The sequence below is a fragment of the Pseudonaja textilis genome, chromosome 1 (genome assembly GCF_049901715.1).
Source record: "Pseudonaja textilis isolate UNSWEBS1 chromosome 1, rPseTex1.2, whole genome shotgun sequence".
Lineage (NCBI taxonomy): Eukaryota > Metazoa > Chordata > Lepidosauria > Squamata > Elapidae > Pseudonaja > Pseudonaja textilis.
The window spans coordinates 330,962,675-330,986,088 of record NC_141990.1 but is presented as its reverse complement, the minus strand read 5'-3'; the positions used below and the strand labels follow the sequence as shown (position 1 = coordinate 330,986,088).

The window sequence follows — 23,414 nt, the reverse complement described above, 5'->3', positions numbered from 1 at the left end:
CCTCTTTGAATGATCTACATAGGGAAAATAGTTTTTATCTGCACCTCTGATAGTTTTCCCTGATCTTTAATTACCACTTTCAGGCAACATTATTTTGTATTTCTTTCACAGGAACTCTGACATCAAATGCTTTTGTGATTAGCCATTTTATTTCTTCACAATATCTCCTTAGTACAGTGATTTTTGTTTGCTCATTTTAGGAAACTGAATTTATTTATTTTGACACTTCTGACAGGTTTTGTTTTGTTTTTTTAAATACAGTACAGCATATTTTTTCCATTAAAGTAAACCTCAAAAAGAGAAAGAAAGAAAGGAGAGAGAGAGAGAGAGAGAGAAAGAGAGAGGGCAGATAGTGTCTAAGATTTGTAAAACAAATGTATAGAGCTTCGTTGAAAAATAAATTAAGAACAGCAATGGGGAAGGGGAAATAGGAATACAGGTAGGAGTAAGGTAACACAATTCAACCCCAATCTGCCCCAGTCCATGCTAGGGGAAAAGGATGCTTGACTGGGGGGAATGTATCAGGTTCAACTTAGCCCCTGCAAACTCAGGGCTGTTTAGGAAAGGAAGGCAATGGAGAAACCATTCCAAAATGACAAAGAACCTTTTGACTTTCTCATGTGTTTTTTAGATCAGCCAAGATGGGTTTTCCAGCTGCCTCTCTGCCTTTCTCCTCTTAAATAAATACATAGTTCTGTGAAAACCCTTCAGGTAGGGTGACTTATTTTAAAAATAACAAACTAAAAACACCAACACAAACCACGACACAGCAATGAAAGGTCCATACACACATAACATCACCAGCTACTTCTATTTACATGGAACTGGAGAGATTGCTCTTTTTTTTTTCCTTTTTCGTTTTCTGTACACTGAGGAAGACGGGAAGAGGAACAAGCAGGTTATCTATACACTCGGAAAGGTGAAAGTGGGAGAACCATCTTCTGCAGGGCAACTGAATGGAAGCAGAACATCTCCAACCTACTTTCACCTTCAGCTTTGCTACACATAGCCCAGGGGGCACCTCTTTGCTCTGACCAGCCAGTCAGTGAGCATTGGTTCCAATTTAGCCCTGTCTTTCTCAAGGAGAGAAGCTAGAAAATCTGGGTGTAGACTAGGCTGCTGCAAGTAACGGAGCAATCCCACCCTTACAATTCCTTGCTGGCAGAGCAAAAGGATCTACTCTATCATTTCTCCAAATACGATCACCTTCTAAATCCAGGAAGGCCTTCTTCCTCTTCTACCTGAATGGAAGAAAGGATCTACCCGTGACAAGCCTCTTCTTACTAAAGTGACCGGGTTCAACTAGACCTAGAGTGATCGTAACGCCTTAGAATCCAGCGTGACAAGAAGTACAGTTTTAAGTTGGAAATTCCTGCCGTTCTGTGAAGAAAGGTATTCACCTTAAAACCTATTATTTTCATTCATGGTAGAGGATAAACAGCATGCAAGAAGCAGGCACGGACTGGAGCTAAACAAGAGGGAGCGTTGAGGTTAATTAATCTCACTTCGCAGCATTACAAAAACCTAGCCCGATTCAGAGCTGGTAATGGGATAGTTCCCAGATAGCTCAGTTTGCCTGAACATTATTATTTTTTTCGCTCTACAGCCCATGATCAGCGGTCAGGAGGAAAAGAGGCAGATGCTTCTGACAGATACATTTTCCTTCCTGTGAAGACACAGCCAGATTCCCTTGAATCTCAGGTCGTCATCTATTTTTGTCCACATCGAAAATGCAGGAAAATGCAGTGGGATCGTGGCGCTTACGAAGCGGGAAGAGGGAAAGGATGTTTCAACGGTGTCGATGGGAACATTATAAATATATAAATAAATAAAACCCCACTAAGAACAGTTAAAAGTTCCAGTGCTGCCCCCAACTCTTTTTTCACGCTCATCAACTTGAACCCCGGTGGGGGGAAAGTGGGGGCATACAGGAAGATAGAGCCTCTATCCACCCAAAGATTAAAGGGAGTAACTTTTGAAGCATTCAAAGGCCCACACAGAGAGGTGGAGAAGCTCTGGGTTTGAGTCTCGACCATCTACCCTGAAAGGATAAGCAATGGGATAGCTAAATGGTGTGGGTGTGTTGGTGGCGGTAGGGAAGACAGAGAGCACAAACTGTCAAGAATCTAGGGGCTCTGGTTACTGCAAGACATGAGGCAGGCAAGGTGGGTGGGACAGGAAAAGTCAGGGCATCCACACCAAAGTCTCTTAACAGGCACAATCCTGGTGGGGGGGAGCTTGTTGATCGGTCAGTTGCGGGCCCTGCTTGGCACCGGTCACAGCTGGATCAGCTGCGTCCAGTGACTCGGACATCTTTTCGCAAATGATGTCGACCAAACGTTCAAAGGTTTGCTTCACGTTAATGTTGTCCTTCGCGCTGGCCTCGAAGAACTCAAATCCTGGAGGAAGGGAAAAGACAAAATACAAAAAAAAAATGCATGTGCAAGAATAGGAAAGAGAAACACGGTAGGGTCAAAAGGCTTCGAGGAAAATCAAAGACCAATTATTTCCAAGGGGAGTAAAAAAGAAAAGAAAGAAAGAAATCCATCAGCTTCTTGCAAACAGCGGAGTGATTTACCAGAGGTCAGTGTGTTATTTTGTTAAGAACAAGTTTTGCCAAATTAGTCTTATCCTTTTTATCAACTTAGTAACTTTGTTAATAGACTGTGTGAATGATGTAGACATAATATATCTCGAGTTCAGCAAAGCGTTGAGAAAATACCTCACAACTGTATTAGCACGCTTGTTAAGAGTAAGCTGAATACACAGATGACTCAAAAATCACATTGGAGAGTTCTTATAGATATATTGAACCAGAGAGATCTGTCTAATAAGACAAACAAGGTTCAGTCCTAATATTTATACTCATCATTTATAATTCATGATTAGGATGAAAGGGCAGGGAAAAAGAGTTACCTAATTTGCAGATGACAAAAATGAGTGGGAAAATTAAGTAGGGTGGTGGTGAGATGGGTGGCGTATAAATTCAATAAATAAAGGACAGAATAAATAGAAGACAGAAATAAAATAATTTGATCCATCAGTATCATGGGTTGAAAGGGAAAGAATTAAACTTAGACTAATGCAAAGTTGTTCACCTGGAAAATAAAAATCAAATAGAGAGATAAACCTGGCTTGGCAGTTGTACCTGTGAAAAAATCTTGGAATAGAAGTTGATTGCAAACTGAGTAGGAACAAGCAGGGTAATTTAGCTGCCAAAACCGTAAGTGCAGATTTAAGCTAAATCTGTAATAGTGTAGAAGTTCAATCATGAAATGTTGGTGTTCCCCCACCTTAAGTGTTGTAAAATATCATATTTAAGAAGGATTTAAGGATTTGAAAGAGGCTCAAGGAAAAGAGTGAACATCAGAGGACTAGAAATTAAATCCTGTAAAGAGTAACTGAAGGACCATGAAATGTTTATCCTTGAAAATGGACAGTAGTAATGGCCTTCTTTAAATACCTGAACGATGCCATTCAGAGAAAGGCCAAGACTAACATGTATTTATGTTCCATGAAGGAAAATGCTAGCTGAATGTTTGGAAAAATACCCAATATTAAGAGCAATACAGCAGCAGAGTCATTTATCAGAGACATGGTGAGCATTTCAGAGAATGTGTTAAAATGGTGCCTAGACAGCCATCTGTCAACAATGTTCTACCTTCAATTTGTTTGATTTACTGGCCTCAAATATCTCTCTTCTATTATGAATATGATTTTATGAAATCCAAGGCATCAAAGTAGGTTAATCAAGTTCAGCATCTTATAAGGATCCAGCCGCAAACAGGTCTTGAAAGCAACAGTATCACCTAACAATTTAACACAATTTCTAAAATTTCAAAATCTCTTTTAGGTGATATCCCATTTATTCCCTGTACTTCCTGTGTTAATTTATCTAATATCCTTTTAGACACCTCAGCAACCAATCTTAGAAACTACTGACAGATGTTGTAACAAATGTCTAATTTTTTTATCCTGAACCTGCATCTAATCCATTTAATAACAGCTTCCTATTTAAAGTTCCAAAAAGATTAGCCACCTATACTTTTTCTATGCAATGTGCATATATTATACAAATGTATCTCTTTATATAAATCTGTTTTGCATAATTTATTTAATCTACACTAGCTATATTAAAACTCTAAACCCTGTCTTCCTGGAAACAATTTTTTCCTTGAAGCCTGAAGACTTGAAATTCCACTTCTGTATCATTTATCAAACTCATCTTTATAGCTCAAACACATCGTTCTAATTGTTGTTCACTTACCCAGGTGCTCAGCAAGCTGACGTCCTCGTTCTGATGACACAACCCTCTCATCTTCCATGTCACACTTGTTACCCACCAACAGTACCTGGGCATTATCCCATGAGTAGGTTTTGATCTGAGTTGACCTGAAGTAAACATCGGGGTGACAAACTCAGTCATATTTGGTCAGTTATTTTTAACATGGTGGGAAAAACAAGAGCATATTTCAGCTGTACTAATAAAAGTAATCACAGGCAGAAAATGTCCATAGGCAGGCAAGAGTTTTATTGGGATCCAGCAAAAGGTCACAAAAGGGTGTGCAACTTTTGGAGTTTGGAGAAGCCTTTGTGAGGCACAATAAAATAAGATATGGAAGAAGCAAAGAAAGTCTAAAAATTAAGCTCCATGTAATTTTATGTCATTTGGTTGAACCTAATACAGATATCATCTACCTAGGGATTCATCATGAAGATACACTACTAAAACTCCTGCTCAATCAGCAGGAACGCAATAGCGTGGGCGGGGCAAGTGAGCTAGAAATATAGGATGGGATAGCACTGGGGCGGGGAGGGGACAGGGGGGTGGGGGCCCACCCGGTGGTCGAAACTATTGGTCCGAACCACCAGCAGCCCACCAGTGATTGTAACCACTGAATCACCACAGCTCAATTTGCAGGTATGACAGTGATGAAAAAGTAACTTTGCAACCAATGCCCACATGTATGACCTTCAAGCATCTCTCAGTCACCTATTCACCATTACAGTCAGTGTGTGTGTGTAACCTCTTAAGCATTTGGCTACACACAGACCCAGTGCACTAGGCAAACAGCCAGTGCTAGCACATTCTTTTCATTGTGCGTGCCTTTTTATTTGCTTATAACCCCTTCCGCTCCAATGAATGTAAATACAAATATTAATCATCTTGCTAATTATCCCAGCATTGGGGAAAGCATTCCAAGAAGCAGAGAAGTGAGGGGAAAGGGGTAATAAGATTTATCCTTTTAGCTGGCTTTCAGCTCATCATCAGGGTTGAAAGGGACCTTGGAGGTCTTCTAGTCTAACTCTATGCTCAAGAAGGAGCACCTATACCATTTCTGACAAATAGATGTCCCATCTCTTCCTCATAAATCGAGTTTCAGAAACCTTCCCTACCATTTTTGAGCTCACCTGGTTGTTTGGGGTCATAGCCTTCTGAGACTATAAAAGCAAAGTGTAAGGAAACTCTTAAGCACTGTTGCAATTGACATGGTTTTTCAATTAGCAACCACTTTCCTTAATGACCAAATTATTGGTTCCAATTGCAGTTGCTGGACAAAGACTATCTCTAATGAGCATTTAAGGCATATTATAGTTTTCTGTTCTGTCCTACCTAAATTACATAAGAATAGGGAGCAAAATTAACCACAAGACTTTGTTGGAAAGATGTAAGTAACTCAGAAAGAAAGCCAGTTTGGTCTAGTGGTTAAGGCTAGAAAGCAGGAGATTGTGAGTTCTAATCCCGCCTTAGCCATGAAAGCTGGTTGGGTGATTCTGGGCCAATCCCTCTCTCTCAATCCAACCCACTTCACAGGGTTGTTGTTGTGGGGAAAATAGGAGAAGGAAAGTGTGTTGGATATGTTCACCACCTTGAGTTAATTATAAAAATAATAAAGGTGGCATACAAATAACCTTTTTTGTAGCTTGCATATAAAATGATAAGTAAACATACTGAAGATGTCAATTTGATCCATGGGTTGTTCAAATGTCAGCTGCATTGTCCAAAAGAATCCTTGGAGAACATTTGAATACTAAAATTGTTATAAGTTTCAGAATTAATTAAAGCTAGTCATAAAAACTTTGACTCACCAATCTTGGACAGCATTGAAGGACTCTTCATTGGTGATGTCATACATCAAAATAAAACCCATTGCCCCTCGATAATAGGCAGTGGTGATAGTCCGGTATCGTTCCTGCCCTGCTGTATCCTAAGAAAAACACAAAAATGATTTTTAAGTATTTTTATAGCATTTACAAGTATCCCATGGAACTGCCATACTTTACATCGAAGTTTCCCAATCTTGGCAAATTGAAGTGAGTGAATTTCAACTCCCAGAATTCTCAGTTACAGCTGTGGAATTTTGTGAGTTAAAATCTATATACCTGGAAATTGCCAAGGTTGGGAAACCCTGCTCTAAGGTTTTTCCCCAGTTGTGGTCAATTATTCTATGAGGAGTATTTCTTGTGATGGTAATTAAAACTCAAGCATTTTAGGCTTTAATGTTGCTGGCCTTTGTTCGTTCTCGTTCTCTCTCTCTCTCTCTCTCTCTCTCTCTCCCTCCCTCCCTCCCTCCTTCCCTCCCTCCCAACTATCAACCAATGAAACAGAAGTTGTATTCAGAAATTGTGGGAGCTTCATCACTGGAGGCTTACAAGAAGAGACTGGACTGCCATTTGTCAGAAATGGTGTAGGGTGTCCTGCTTGGGTGGGGAGTTGGACTAAATGACCTACAAGGTCCCTTTCAACTCTGTTATTCTATATTCTCTCTCTCTCTCTCTCTCTCTCTTTCTCTCCCCCTCCCTCTCTCTGATGGACAGTCTGTGACTGGGTTTGGATTTATTTTAAACTTCACCTTCCAAGGTTACAGGAGAGTTTACTAATTGCCAGTGATGTCATGCAGAGTGGAAATATCAAAATTTCCAGTCCACATTAGGAGAGTTGGGGAGATTTTATTGCTTAAAGGAGAAAAATGTATGCCTTTTAGAAGCTGAATGTACTTTATTTATTTTCACTAAAAATAAGGGAAATTGAATTTCAGAAAATTAATGGTTTTGTTGCCAAACATTGGCCATGCTTGAGGCTGAAAAAAAAGATGCTGGGTGCCTATATGCTGGGTGCCTAATGGATCACTACAGCTATTCTAGAAACACTTCAGTAAATTAGTCTTCAAAAAACAGCACTTAGTCTTCAAAAAACAGCACTTGGCTTCATAATAAACTGATTTTATAATGGGGAGACATTCATTAAATGTCTTCATGGCCAAAATATACTTTTGTTCTTCCAAAAAGATGTTTTTTTTAAAAAAAAATCATTTAAATTTATTAGCCATCCAATTCCAATGGACTCAAAACTTTCAGTTTTGTAAGCCTTGTAACAGCATTGAAAGGAAAACCAATATTATCTAACATGAACCTTAATGTAATGGTATGTAGGAATGACCTTGAGGGAGGGAGGGGAAGAGATACTGATCAGAGGGGAGAGGGGAGGATTTACTTAACATTTACTTAACCCTCAGAGAAAGAAACTTAGGAAGGACCTCCTCCTGCAAGTGCACATTCCATCACACATGATCATGTGTCCTGTCTGCTTTACCTGGAACTTCCTTGCACAAAAACAGACTACTACTCCAATTATATTTATATTGTTTAATCCAGCTGACAGGGTCTTTGACCTCTTCAAGCTCTTTCCCAGCCATGCCCAACCCTGCTGGCAGTATTTTCTCTCAGAAAACAATTATTCGCAAACAATCCTGCAAGGCAGCTTTTCTCAACTTTAAGACATGTGGACCTCAACTCCCAGATTTGCTCAGCCAGTATGGGGAATTCGGGAGTTGAGGTTCATCATGTCTTAAGGTTGCTAGGGTTGAGAAACACTGCTACAAGGCAAGACAGCTTTCCCTTGCCTCCTTACCCAGATCTGCAGTTTAATGCGCTTGTCGTTGCGATAGATGGTTTTCACTTTGAAGTCAATGCCAACGGTGCTGACAAAAGCCGGAGTGAAGGAGTCATCGGCGTACCGGAAGAGGAAGGAAGTCTTCCCAACACTGCTATTGCCTATGATCAGGATCTTGAACATGTAGTCGAAGTTCTGGTCTGAGGATTCCTTCTGGCCATAGCGAGGGTCTGTTGCAGAAGCCATCTGGGGAAGAGTTGGAGAGGATGTGGAGAAAGGATGGGGTACAAAACACCACCCAATTTGCAACTTCAGCGGAAAACCAAATCCTCTGATCCTTAAAGATTAACAATAGGTCCCCAAGTCTCTTCAAGGCTATTTTCTTCTCAAGTTATTTCCCAAGCTGTTTTATAGAATCTGCCTGAACTTTAGCCCACCACAGACTTCTAAAAACATTTAAAAGAAAAATCCCTGCTAATTAAAGTATTTTTGATAAATGTCATCCACATTTTCAATGATGTTATTTATTTATCTTGCTATTTTACACATACAGACATATTCAATATTGTAACGTAGACTGACCTACAAATGAACTACAGATAGTCCTTGACTTACAATTAAAATTGGGACCAGAATCTCCATTGCAAAGCAATGTGTTTGTTAAGTGCCTGATTTTAACACATTTTTTTTACCACGGTTGTTAAGTGAATCACTGCAGTTGTTAAATGAATCACGTGGTCATTAAGTAGTTTCCCCTATTGACCTTATTGGACAGCAGTTAGGAAGACTGCTGTCAATCACATCACTCTGGGACACTGCAACTATTCTAAATACATGCTCGTTGCCGAGTGACTGAATTTTGATCATGTCACTGTGAGATCATTGTAATTCAAGGACCGGTGTAACTTTCAAACGGTTACTGAATGAATGGTTGTAAGTCAAAGACTACCTGTACAGTATAGCAGCGGGACAGGGATCAAAATCTGCAAGATGGCAGTTGAGGTATTATGATTCAAGCCAAAGCAGAGAGGTTGGATTGCCATGCCACTCCCCACCCTCTGGCATATTTTGACACGATTGATCAAAATTGTAACAGTTTATAATCCTTATGGACCTTTACAAAAATGATACACTAACAAATTAGGTAGAGAACTATCTTCTCCCTTATGAACTATGGTTTTGTTTTTCATTTACTGAACAGTTTATTGCAATTTGGTTTATTAAAGAGTCTTTTTTTTCTTTCTTTTATAATTTTGCATTATTTTGCATATAGTACAACATACAGCACAACATACAGTACAACTCCCTGGTATGTTATGGCTGCATGGAACCAAGAACCAGATCAAATGAGCTCAGATAATTGGTTCATAAAAGCGACTCCGAAATATAATGTTATTATATTTTATTTATATCTTAAATTATTGAACATTAGTACAATTTTATTTTGGATTGTATTTTATTACTATTTCATCTTAAATGGTATTTTGTCTAGATTCCATTTTAAATTGTATTTTATCAAGTTCCATTTTAAATAGTATTTTATCAAATTTAATTTTGAATTGCTTTTATAAAATTTTAGTAACAAATTTGTTGTTGGAACTTTGCACTTTGATATGGCCCAGGGGCTAATCAATAAAGACTTATTATTATTATTATTATTATTATTATTATTATTATTATTATTATTATTATTATTATTATTATCATCATTACAAATTGTAGATGTTTATAAATTCAGAGTTTATATTTTTTTAAATGGGTGCTTTCACCATTTTTCCTTGGTTCTGTCACGATATCCAACCAAACAGTTAGTACATTTATACCCCATGTTCCACCAGAGATTGCAGTAATTTCTCATATAAGTATGGTCTAGACTAAATCTTCTCAACCTTGGCAACATTAAAATGTGTAGACTTCAACTCCAGAATTCCTCAGACAGCATGCTAAAATACACGCAGCTTAAAGTTGAAAAGTTTGAGAAACGCTGTTATAGAACCAGGCCTAGCTGGCTTTGGCAAGTGTACAGTATGTCATGTCATACTGTATATACAAACCTTATATTTTCTTATCAAACAATATATAGTTATACAATGTACCACCAAGGGTAAATATATAAGCAAATTTATATTATAAATCAAGTTTCCCAAATATGGCTACTTCCAGAACTGGGGATTGCAATTCCTAGAATCCACATCAATAGCCATGCTGCTGGAGATTTCTGGAAGCTGTTTATACCTCTGAAAAGATGTCCAGATCTTTGGGATAGTCCCTAAACAATATTTATAGAAGAAAGCCCAGATTAATCTATCCAACTAAAATTGATCTGAAAATATAATCAATAGTACAAGATGGAGAAAACCTATATAGGCAACTCCAATCCCACCCTCTGAGGGAAATATATAAATAAATTGAATTTTATAGATAAATTGTAGTTTATAGCAATCAAGGAACAGAAACAAGGATGGAAACATCGAGGTGAATAAGGATTTTTTTTTAATACTATATCATAATATAATTTGCATTTGAGATTTTTGTTTGCATTTTTCTTATTCTGTATATGCGAGCTACTTTAGGGACCTGGATCTTACAGGACAAAAATATTCATATATTGTTTTATGAATTAATCTCTGTGACATATGCAAACATTTGGGTTGAGAACACAGACTGAAGAGGCAATTAAGCTAACTGGATGTACCATCTCTATGGGACGAATAATTAGTTTCACTTGGAGATGATTTGTCAAGTCCTTCAGTTTGCACCAGTGTGAAAATCATGCTACACCCCCTAAACACTCTCTAAAATATAGAGAAGACTTGCATCTACCTCTTCTTTGGACATCAATTATCTTACCTTTCCAAGAATTATTCTCTTTTAAAAGGGGAAAGCTGTCTTGATTATTCCCCAGTCCATCAAGGACAATCACTTTAGCACTATGGCAGGTGACTTTTCAGCAGTCAAGATTGCAATTGAGCTCCCTGATTAGAAAGCCCAGCTCCTATTTCCACCCTCATCTCCCCTTACCCCAAAGGGGAAAAAAATCATAGAGATGAATTTCAGTGGCAAAATGGCAAGGCTCTAGAGGGCTGGTTTCAGGCCGCTTTGGGGGGTGCACAAGGATTAAGACTAGAGTTGTGAGTGATCAGTCTTTGAAAGACCTCCTGCTCTCACTCCAACCCCAATTTTCAGGAAAATAATGAAAATTATGGTAATCAGCCAGTTTTGCTGCTGAACTGTATTGGTACTGGATCAGCATTTGGTCCATCAGTTATTCATACTGATGCAGCTCATCAGCTGGAACTTAATACTTAAATCAGTTAAAATGCATTGCTTTCCTTAACTGGTGCCATCACTGTTGGTGACATAGATTCTACCTTGGAACTGTGCCTTTTGGGTAAGAGAGTTATTTTATGGAGCTCCTGTCTCTGAGAGGTCAACCAAACCGCATAAATGGAAAAATATCCATGGAGCATCAACATTTAAAAAAAAAAAAATGGTTTCAGAAAGCTTGAAGAACAGATTATTTAAAAGTGCATTGTGTTGGTTTTATTCATTATTTAAAAGCACGCTGACTGCTATTATTAAACTGAATGCACTTTATTTCTGTTTCATCTGTGCAGCTGAGACCACAGAGTTGGCCATTTTCTTAGCACTGAGCAAATTGTTCCAACATTTGTTCACAGAAAAAGATATAAAATCAAAAACACCAACATAATGTTGTAGGCTTCTTGCCCTTGTTACAACACCAAAAGAGCTAAAAGCTTGTTTTGTGTGGGAACATCTGCTTGGGCATGGTAGCAAAACAGAATGTCAGGGTACCAGATGTAATGGGTTCATTCTGATTCACCTACACAATTTCCTTACATGTCTGGTGACAGCGGTAACAATTATTTCACTTCCCACAGTTCTTCGGGGAGGACAAAAAGATCTTTAAACCGCTTATTCTTATGTTCTTATGGTCTGCATCCTAGATATGTCCTACCTTTTCATTTCATCACAACAGAGATAACACCCAACACAATCTTTTAGCTCATTGGTTCTCAACCTGCAATCTGTGGACCCTTGTGGGGGGTGGCTGTGATGTCATCACAGGGGGTCCACAAACAAAAAATGTTATGATTTAAATCTTGAGTTAAGTCTTGGGGGTCCGCGACCATGGTGGGTGGCCACAACAGATATTTAAAGAGGGTCCATGGTAAAGAAAAGGTTAAAAACCACCGTTTTAGCTAATTAAACAGCCTGTGGTTGACTTGCATTACACAAAGCAAACGATGGGGTTGAAATAATTCCTAGGGCCTTAAGAAGGATTTAGCTGGATTCCTCTCACATCTTCTTAGAGACCAATCTCAAATATGGGTTTTAGGTATAGCTAAACAGCCCTCAGTTTTGTGCAGCAGGGAACTGCTAAGCAATGTTTGGTGGTAGCAGTTGGAAAGCGGCCTCCATTTTGCCTCTGAGTCAGCTGTGCTTTTTGCCCACTGAGCTCTTTATAGCAGATGCTCCCAGGATGAATGTCTCATCCTGGCTTTAGGTATTCAGCGATGAAAAAGACAAATCCAAAACGATAACAAGAAAATGAGATTAAAGAGGAGCTCAGAACTCAGGGCGTTTTATTGATCAATGCCAAATTGAATTTTAGAGGTACGCTTTCTGTGTTGTTTCATCGAAAGGGAGGGGGGAGAAACGTGGGAGGCAAGGTAGCCCTAAGATTGCTGGCCACTCATTTTGCCCTTTGCTTGGTCCCTAGTGACATATAAAAACTGAGTCAAATCACTGGCTTGGAAGGTTTTTGGAAATTAAAAATTATTGATTCTTTTGTCACCTTGGCTCACTGTTAAGTTTTAATCTGGTGGTAATTTTTTCAATGCGGGTCTCTCTTTCGTTCTATTTGTTACACCCATTGCAATGCAGGGGTGACTCAGGGCATGATTTAAAAAGGTCATTGTGACGTACATTAAAAAACAACCAGATGGATTGCATCATTATGGCCAGCATTTTGGCTTTTTTAAATCATACCCTATGGACACCTCTGTCTGATGCTATGTACGTTGATCTCTATAACACACGGGGAATACATGCATAGCTTTTCATTAAATCCTTTTTGAAAGCATTTTAAAAAGAAGGCTCAATTTTGACTTCTGCAGAACGGGAGATAGAGTGCTCCTAAATTATGCACAGGGAATGTTCTGTTTCTGAAAAGCTGTTATTTCAAGGTGGCTTGAATCCAATCCTATGTGGTCTACTTTTTAATTGGAATTGGAATTCTAGCATTTTACCAATGGACACCAAATTGGCAAGCATTCTTATGCATTAAAGAAGATTGCCATTCTTTGCTTATCTGGCTGGAAGTAATTCCCAAATAAAATGTTCTAAGGCTGTTCCAAGAAAAAAATGTAAAGATTGCAATGTATCTGATTCTGAGTTTGTATTCTGGTTTGGGAATTAAAACACCTAGACAACAGAGAATTTTAGCAAAAGGAGAGGGCAGAACTGATGGTCTTGACTTACACTCTCCCAGAATGATGTGAGTGCTCTGTTGCCATCAGACTAAAAGTCCATAAAATCCAGTATTCTATTTTCAAAGTAGGGCAGGTATTTTGGGAAGCATGTAATTACGATATGGAGACAAAGTAATTGTTATTTCTCTTGCATCATAGGAAAACTACTTCAGTCCATGGAGATTCTACCTACTAATACCTTTAATGAATACAGGTAGTTCTCAACTTGAGACCATTCATTTACCAATGGTTAAAAATTATGATTACCTTGGAAAAAAGTGACTTATGACTGGACCTAGAAGTTACAACTATCACACCACTGCTGTAATCACTTGATCACAATTTGAGCACTTGGCAACCAACTCGCATTTACAACCATTGCAGTGTTTTGCACTCACTTGATCACGATTTGTGACCTACCCAACTGGCTTCCGACAAGCAAAGTCAATTGGGGAAGCCAGATTCGCTTCATAACTGAGGTAAAATGATTGCAGAAATTGGGTGTGGTCACCTGACGGCTTGCTTTAGGACTGCAAAGACTTACGATGGGAATTGTGGACCCATCTGTGGTTATAAGTCGAGGAGTACCTATACTAAGTCCCAAAGACATCACCTACCAATGCAAAAGAAAAGACCAATAAATCAAACATCCTTTGCAAGAATACCGTATTAGCACATAAAAGGATGACCCATCAGTGGATTGCACTTACTCAGGGATTCATTCCTTGACTCCATAACTCATCACTTTTATTTTTTTTATATAAAAAATTTATTTGGGTTTTCACAAAACATAATACAAGTAAAATTTCTTTTTTTTGAGACTAGCACGGTCCCGGGTTATCACTTCTCCATACAGACACAAATTCAATTTCATATTCATCTTTGTGTTCTATTCCATATCTTATTACTATTTTAACATTTTCTCAATAATTTTTCCCTTCCCTTAGTTTTCTCAATCTTACTTTTAATTATCTCATTCCTTTCTAAATTCAATTATATATATATATATCTTTTTCTAAGTCTCAATACCTTTCTAGTCATCATATTTATACTTTTGTCTGTCCATAACTCATCACTTTTCACCAATACTCAGACAAAGGCGTGCCTATATATAGTCCCTATTTATTACTGCTGTTTCTAAGAACCAAATGGGAAGAATTCATTTTAATCGGCTCATAAGGAACTCATTACATTTCCAAATTTAGTGCTTCCGCTACTCTTATATTTTCTCCCTCTCTCTTAATAAAAATATGACTCTTGACCTCTCTCCCTACTGTATCTCCAAAGAAATGCTGGAAACAAGTACAGCCTTGTTCTGCTTTGCATCCAAATCTTTAAAAGTTAATAGAAATAAAGATAAGGAGCAAACTAACTCTGGCTCATAAAGGAGAAGGAAAGAAAATATAAGTAAAGAAAGAATACCCACTGGGTTTAGAGACAAAAAGAATGGATATGAAAGGAGAGTGGGTGTTCTGACCCAAGCCTTGCTCCAAGTAAACAAACACCAAACAGAGATAAAAGCAAAACCTTTTAATGCTTCTCTGCGAATTCCATTAATTCATGGTTAAAAGACTATTAAAACTAGCTGTCTCTGATAAGAATGAGCCTTGCCAAGGTTGTGCAAGGCTGCCAAAAGCACTAGATTAAGTTGCCAAGAAATATTCCAAACAAAAAGTCTTCAAACACAAATCAAGATAGTCTGAACTTCCACAAGGCTTGAAGTACAAGAACTTCTTTGCTTCCTGCAAAGAATACCAGTCTCTCAGGCTGGCTTTTATCTCTTTAACGGAGGGGCCATTACCTTGCAGCCTCACTCCTGAGTCACCTGTGCTGCTGCAGCTGATCTTTCCTACGAGCGTCCCGGCGTGCACACACACTGGGACCAGGGTCCTCAGCATCACTGCTGCCTGCCTCCACAAGCTCCGAAGGCATCACTCCACACCCTGATGGTCCTGGCCCCATCCCTACATCACACACAGGCCCCTCACCTGAGTCCTCGCTCTCCGAGACCTCAGCCATCCGCACCTGCTGCCGGCGAACCACAACAGTGGGGAAGAATTAGAACAGGGGTCTTCAAACTTGACAACTTTAAGACTTGTGGACTTCAACTCCCAGAATTCCTCCTCCAGTCCTGTTAGCTCAGGAATTCTGGGAGTTGAGGTCCACAAGTCTTAAACTTGCCAAGTTTGAAGACCCTTGAATTAAAAGCTTCATCACCAAGTAAGGCCTGGGAAAACTCTGCTCCATCTGATTCAGTGACTTGGTTCACACAATGTACTATTTCACAATTACATTTGTTTTGATTTTAGCATGTTCTATGAACATGAGCATTCAGGTTTTTAAACCATAGCTTATGATGAAACTTGGCTAACTCATCATCATCATCTTCTTTTAACGACCACATAATCCCTTGCAGGGTGGAGTCTGGGCAACTGAATGGAGCTGAGTGTTAACTGGCCAGATGCCCTTCCTGTCGCCAATGCAGAGCTTTGTTCAGCAGATATAATCCCATTGTGCCCAGAGAGAGAAATATCTGCCTCTACCCAGGATTGAACTCCTGATTGTGAGGTGAGAGCTCCACCTCTATCTAGGCCACTCCACCATTCATGAAACTTGGCTAACTGATAGAAGCAAAAAGCTAATTTAATAAACCAAGACTTTGTCCCAATGTGAGATCTCACCTTGCATTAGGTAACTTCACATGGTCCTGTTTAAATCACTCTTTTTATTATAGGGATAGGAATTATATTAGAATTGCTATTTTTAGCAATTTGCTCAACGGTGCTGCACATGCTGAGGTGCAAAAAAAATAATATCCGACTTCATTCTCCAAATGGGGCTGATTAAGATTCCTTTTGGTCTGAAAATCAACAGATGTGTTGCCGAACAGTAAATATTAAATTACATGGCACATGGTTGGATTCAATGGAAAAGATTGGGCTGAATCATGTTATGCTTGATTGTAGAAAAAGCAACAGCCAATTGGGTTCATGCTGAACAAATGATATTACGGCTTACTGTAAAGTGTGAACCCAGTCACAATGCCCCATGTTGAAAACTACCTGTTCATAGGCTGAGTTTACAGATAATCCTCAATTTACAACCACAATTGGGACTGGAAATTCTGTTGCTAAGCAAAGCAGCCATTCAGTGAGTTATTTTGCCATGATTGTTAAACAAACCTCTGTGGATATTAAGTGCTAACAACTGTTAAGCAAATCCACTTCCCACAATTAACTTAGCTTGTTGGAAGCCAGCTGGGAAGGTCACAAAGGCAATCACTTGATGCCAGGAAGCTGCAACCATTGTAAATTCATGCTGATTGCCAACCACTCAAATTCTGATCACATGACCTGGAGGATGCTACAACAGTGTTAGGATGGAAGCCACTTTTTCAGTGTCATTATAACTTTGAATGGTTGCTAAATCGATGGTTATAAGTTGAGGACTATCAGTAAATGCACACACATGTGTGGTTACAATCACATAGGTGGATCTATGAGGGGAGAGAATCAGGTGTTGATATGACCATGAAATCAAAGTCTTACACCTTTTTTTTAACCGCCATCTTCATTTTCTGTCCCACTACCCAAAGATGACTTTGGTTAACAAAAAATAATAAGAAAAATAAAATCCTTTGCTCTTGGACATTAGCACATGTGCTCGAGACACACGAATAAGTGGAGGAGGGTGAAAATGAAAGACAGTGCAAAAGAAAAGACTATTTCAATTTCACCTGCCTTGCCACATACCTGCTCCAGAACTTCTAAGCACTAAGAAAACCAGAATACCTAAAATGTGAAGAACTTTTGGTGCAGAAGCAGACAAGCCATTGAAATGCAGATACTGTTTGTCCATGCTGCATTGTTTTCAATTGAATATGCATCTCCTTTTACAGAATCCAAGACTAGTGCAAAGGAATGCAGCTATCTAATTTCCCCAGTTCTTGCCACCAAGAGATACCTTCAACAATGTGCACTTGCCTCTGGTTATATCCATCAAATTATTTCACAAGGCCAAATCAGGATCTATCAGATGATTCCTACAATATGCTAAACTGGTACAGTGTTAAGTTGGTTAGCTTTTTTTGTGGTTTAGTATATTATTCAAGGGCTTTAGCAAGTGACAGGACCTAGCAAACCTTAGTTGGTTTAGAAAGCTAAGCAGGGTTGGTTTTAATTAATATTTGAATGGGGAATCATCTTGAACACTAAGGCTTTTGTAGCATTTGAAGACAACTTTACTATTTTGGATCAAGACATTGTTTGGTTTCATTTATTTCATTTGTGTGCATAAGCGCACTGTTAGGAAGTGCTAGTCACCTAACAGTTGGAAATATATAAACCAGGATAGACATTTAATACTGTCTCTTTAAGGGAATGCTAAAATTGTAATTGAGTGTGGTTCCTCAAAGGGCCATAAGATGGAGCCAGAAACCTGGGTTGTTAGTTTTGTTGTTGCTAGTTGCTATATGTTCTGATGATGGATGTTCTTGGTTCTTGCATTTTTCCCTATTGACTATTCCTGATCGTCATTCTTCTTGGATTGCTGTAAGTCTGTTACTGAACTTAACCGTTTACTGGAATTAAAACCTACATTTTACTATTCAGTGTATCTGTGTGCTGGTCGTGTGTTATTCAACATCTCTCTCACTAAGTCTCCCTATGTGCACTCATTCTCCTAACGGGGAATTACCTCAACCCGCACACTTGTGTCTACTGTCCCTGTCCTATTGTCCCCATTTATTTGTACCTATTTCCTGTATTCATACTCATATTTACCCTTATATCTATTATCTTGTAAACAATTGGCAAATTAATTAAATGAATAAAAATAAATAAACAAAAAATAAATGAAATGGTGTTTTGTAGAAACCCAGCAAATCACTAATTGATGTAAGTATGCTGCATTAACCCAGCTATTGGGACCCTCCTGATGTGGTGTTGAGCAAGCAAGTTGGGTGGGAAACCTGAAAACAGCACATAGGCCAATGCAGACATGCAACTCTTGATTCTCCAACATGGAAGAGTATCAGCGCCTTTTGAATTTGCTTGAGTATCTGGTACAGATCTATCTCAGAAGGTTTTCAGATGTCATTTCTACTTTAAACAAAAATGTCAAATTAACAACAAAGGTTCTAATTCTCACGACAGTTGCAGGGTCTTTTTTGAAAGCTGATTAGAATCTGGTTCCAATTTTCAGGCCTACCTATTGAATAAGGGATCTTCTAGGAGTTCTTGTAAAGCATAAAAACACAAGAGCAGCCCTAGATCAGGCCAGCATCTCATCTACTGTAATATTCTGTGCCATGAAATGCTCATAGCATAGACAAGGAAAGTGATAGCATTCCTTACATAAGGAAAGCTGCCTGTGATTCAGGAAATAGTAAACAGCCATCAATCCTAGTTGCTAATAATTCCCAAAATGAATTGGCTTATGTAATATTACCTCATCAGTTGGGCTTTCAGAAACCGGGATCATGGTGTCATGACTGAGTAACATTTCTAAATGGATTTCCTAATATACAGGAATAACCTGTCTATAGTTAAGATCCCCTAACTTAATTTTCTTTCTTCCTTAAGATCTAGGCCAAGAGCCTTACTGGGTAAGATCAAGATCAGAAAGCAGGACAAGAAGCAATGGATGGAAACTAATCAAGGAGAGAACCAACCTGGAAACAGATCCCTTCCAACTTGGTTATTTTGTTAAGATGGACTGCCACCTCTTCCATCTCACTTTAATGCATATACCTCCGAGGGGAAAACATTAGGCAAGACATGAAAGTGATAATGATGTGCTGGCCATTCATTATCAACACCCAATGTTTTGAGGAAGAGAGATTGCCTTAATGCAGGAATATACTTGATTCATATGGTGTAAGATCCTGATAATTTGATTCAAATATGATGCTAATTATTCAATACTGGGTAGCCAATTACCCCTGTGCAAATTGTTTTGCTGGCTGTTTCCAAACCTGGAAGCTCCGTTTCACGAGTGCAATTAACACAGGCCTCTCTCCATTTCATAAGTGTCCAAACCAGTTTTAAGGCTGTCTAAGCAAATTATCATCACCATAGCTTATGGCAACGTAAAAGGAAGCAGAGCAGGCCAATGTCAACCTATTCAATCTTTTCAATTATCAATCACTGGTTTGCCAGGACATCCAAGCCCTATGTTATCCAGCAGGATCCTCTGGCCCGGCCTTATCTGTCCATGCAATGCCTTGCATAGTGTGCTCAAGTTGCAAATGCTTTCATGTTGAATCAAATGCTCCCTCAGTTATTGAATATTTAAAATGGTCTGTCTGGCTACACACACATACATACACTCCACACACATATACCACCTTTTTGCTCTTGCTAATGGGGAATTGGAACCATGGGCAGTAGAACGTTTAGGAAGATTTGTTAAGCTAGCGGGAATAGCTGAGCGCAGCCTGGTCAGAGTAAGTTGCTCTCCTTCTGATGAAAAAAACATAGTGATGATGCACACACCCCCACCCCATCTTGAGCTGAAAAAGCAACCCCCTAATGCTGCATTGCATACAAGAGGCTGAGCCTCAGGAAAGCTGATAAATGTGTTCACCACAAGTCATTAATCATGTCCGATACAGAATTGTATTTTTACGGTACTACCATAGGGTCTTTTTCAGCTACAATGTAGTAGGTCCTTTGACAAGAGACCAGAGATAGCAACCTTCTTTCCCTTCCACACATTCTCAATCAGATTTGGAATTAAATTGCTCAATAGCCAGGCCCCGGAGGGGGCATCTTCAAAGAAGAAGTTCCACAAAGTGCTGATCCCCAAAACTAGATGGGGCATTTGGGAGGGGGCGAAATGAAGGAAAAGAACCTCTCTTTGGTCAAGTATTATAAAGTGAATCTTGCTGACAGATTTGCATCTCGAAGAGCCTTTGGAAAAGCTTGGTGGTAGTGGTAGGGGGGTTGTTTTGCCTGGAGGGAAAGAGCTGTTATTACAAAATGCCCTCTCTTTTTTTCCTCCCCCACCCCCCCAGCCCAATCCATCTCTTTCCAGAAAGGCCCACCCGAATGAGGGACAGCACGGGAGCAGGAACTGGCTTCCTTTGCAACCTGCGATGCTGCCTCCCTTCCTTCCCATCCGCTCCGTTCTTCTCTCTCTTCCAGAGCCTCCTGTTTACCATCTGCATCACTGAAACCTCCTCTGACGAGACCACGAATGAATGCCCATCTCCCGTTTCATTCCGTGCCATCTATTTATTTATTTATTTCCTTTTATTTTTAAACGCGAAACACTTTTTTTCCCTTTGGAAAAAAACAAACAAACAAAAAAGAACACCAGCGACGTTCCTTCCACCGCCATACATCCTTCGATTAGAATGACGTTCCCACCGGCCCCTATAAACCAGTAGCCCATCCCGTTTATTTTCTGCATCCCTCCCCCACTTCTCATACATGTGTCAAATGAAGGTTAACAACCTGCCCCCCCCCCTCCTTCTCCGCGCCGCCCTGTTCCAAAGCAATGCCAACCGAATGAAAAAAAAAGAGGCAACGCAGACGAAGGGCTTATCTATCTAGGTTAGAAAAAAAAGATTAAAAACAACAACACGAGAGGTGTGTGGCGGGGGGGGGGGGAATTGCACCGGGCGCGCACTCACCCCGTGAACGCGCTTCTGGTCTCCTAGCTAATGCAGCAGCGGCGGTAGTGGCGCGAGGAAACAGCACCTGCCTGCAGATCCCTGGCCAACGTCACCAGCGCTCCGAAGGGGGCGGGGATATGCAGATGAGAGGGTAACGTGACTTCGCGAAGGGCCATCCCCTTTTCCTCCGCGGGCGGGCCCGTGGAGTTGTCGTCCCGGGGATTGGCGGCACGACGGTGATTGATTAGGCTGTAATCCTTTACCTCACGGAGGGATTTGACTTCTGAGGAAGCGTTGCTAAAGCCTTTGAGATTTCCTCTCTCCCCCCGCCCCCCGCCTTCATTCTCTTTTCTCTCTCACGGAAATATATAGGCTATATATATATATATAACCTTTATTTTGCCTCTTTCCCTTTAGAAGGCGCTACTTGGTGATCCTGAGGGGAATTTATTCCCTTAGTTGTCTATGGAGATACTCAGTCATCCAGGTCCTAGTTGTGCCAAAGGTGCTTTTTTCAAGAGGCAACTAGGCTTTCTGGTTTTTCTTAGAAGACGTTTGGCTTCTCATCCAGGAAGCTTCTTCAGCTCGTACATAAGCTGTCCAGTTGCCTTTTGAAAAAGCACCTTTGGGATATTTCCTTAGTTCATTTAGTGGCCGTTCAAAGTTACAACAGCACTGAAAAGAGTGACAGATGACCGTTTTTTCCCCACCGTTTACAACGGTGTAACGTTGTAGCACCCCCAGGATCGTGTGATCAAAATTCAGATGCTTGGCAACTGGTTCATACTTACCACCGTTGATGTGGTCCCAAGGTCATGTGATCACATTTTGCAACCTTCCTGACAAGCAAAATCAAAGGGGAAGCCAGATTCACATAACAACCAGGTTAGTAACTTATCGACTGCAGTGAGTCACTTAACAACCGTGGCAAGAAAGGTTGTAAAATGGAGCAAAGCTCACCAAACAAATGTCTCACTTAACAACTGAAATTTTGGGCTCAATTGTGTTCATAAGTCGAGGACTACCTGTGTTTATTTTCTTTATTTACTTATTTATATTTTCCCTTGCATGAAAGGAAGCATTAACACTTTATTATCTGCCATCAGTAAAATAGGTTGTACACCATAGGTATATAACTCCTGGGAATACACAGCAACATGAGAAAGTTCCTGATATTATTACTTCATGTCTTCATCTCGAAAACATGATCCAAATCTTCAAAACACACAAAAATTCTACTGAAAAGCTGATTCCATGAAGCAAGACACAAATATTTGCTGCCCTATTTGCAGCTATAGCTTGTTTTGTAATTTTTGAACATATTAATAATTGTGAATTTTCTGGAACAAAAAACAGCAACGTTATTAATATGAGGAAGTCCTTACAACCATTCACTTAGGGACCATTTGATGTTACAATGGCACTGAACAAAGCAACTTATGGGCATTCTTTTTTATGACTGTTGCAGCATCCCTATGATCAAAATTTGGATGCTTGGCAGTATCCCAGAGTCATGTGATCAACTTTTGGGATCATCTGACAAGCAAAGTCAATGGAGAAACCAGATTCACAACCAAGTTACAAACTTAACAACTGCAGTGATTCACTTAACGTGGCAAGAAAAGTCACAAAATGGAGCAAAACTCATTTAACAAATGTCTCACACAGCAACAAAAATTTTGGGCTCAATTGTAGTTATAAGTCGAAGACTTCCTGTATTCATTTTATATAATACAGTTATTCTAGATTATTCAGTAGCCTTGCAGTGTTATTACAACTGAGATTTTTAAGGTGAAAGATAAAAGCAAGCTTGAATATATCTGCTTATTACAGTGTTTGAAAAGGTGAAACAATATTCAGCAACAGAATAACAAAATAACTGTAGTGTGGGTTGTATAGATTTCATAGGGGCACTAGCTGTAAAACACAAGGTTGGGATTTTTTACCTCAAGATGATTGTTTGCAGGGAAGGGCTGGGGATCATAAAAATGTAGGATTTAACCATTTATCTTTTTTTTTCATTGCATTTTACCCCTTGGAAAGAAAGCTGTTTAATCTGAAGGGGGAACATTTTAGACTGCTTTCTGATACTAGGTTATATGTTTGCTATATTAGAAGGCTGAATATATGTCAGAATTTTCTATCAAAGGACTACAGTCAATAATGACAGCCCTGATTCCAGAATATAATGCCATTGTTAAATTTACTAGACATACAATATGTGGCCTTTAAGACAGGATAAACAGCAGGTCCTTTTGAAAATCAGTGCTGACAGTGCTTCAGTCATAAACAATGATTCTCCATTGGATATCAGTGATAGAATTATTGAGATTTAAAGCTATTAAAACAGGACTGCATTACATTATCCAGATTGCAGTAGCCAGTAGATAGTAAGTAGCAAGGAGTT

At 39.4% G+C, this 23,414-nt stretch overlaps 1 protein-coding gene across 1 annotated transcript; it reads right to left on the bottom strand.

Moving 5' to 3' along the window:
- Positions 1-130: 130 nt before the first annotated feature.
- On the bottom strand, positions 131-21,136 carry RAB3A (RAB3A, member RAS oncogene family). The gene is made up of 5 exons (XM_026698909.2): positions 21,026-21,136; positions 7,913-8,140; positions 6,091-6,209; positions 4,268-4,392; positions 131-2,399 (listed from the first exon to the last, which is right to left on the bottom strand). The coding sequence occupies exons 2-5, from the start codon at positions 8,138-8,140 to the stop codon at positions 2,209-2,211; spliced, it is 663 nt and encodes a 220-aa protein (XP_026554694.1). The 5' UTR covers positions 21,026-21,136; the 3' UTR covers positions 131-2,208.
- Positions 21,137-23,414: the final 2,278 nt, after the last annotated feature.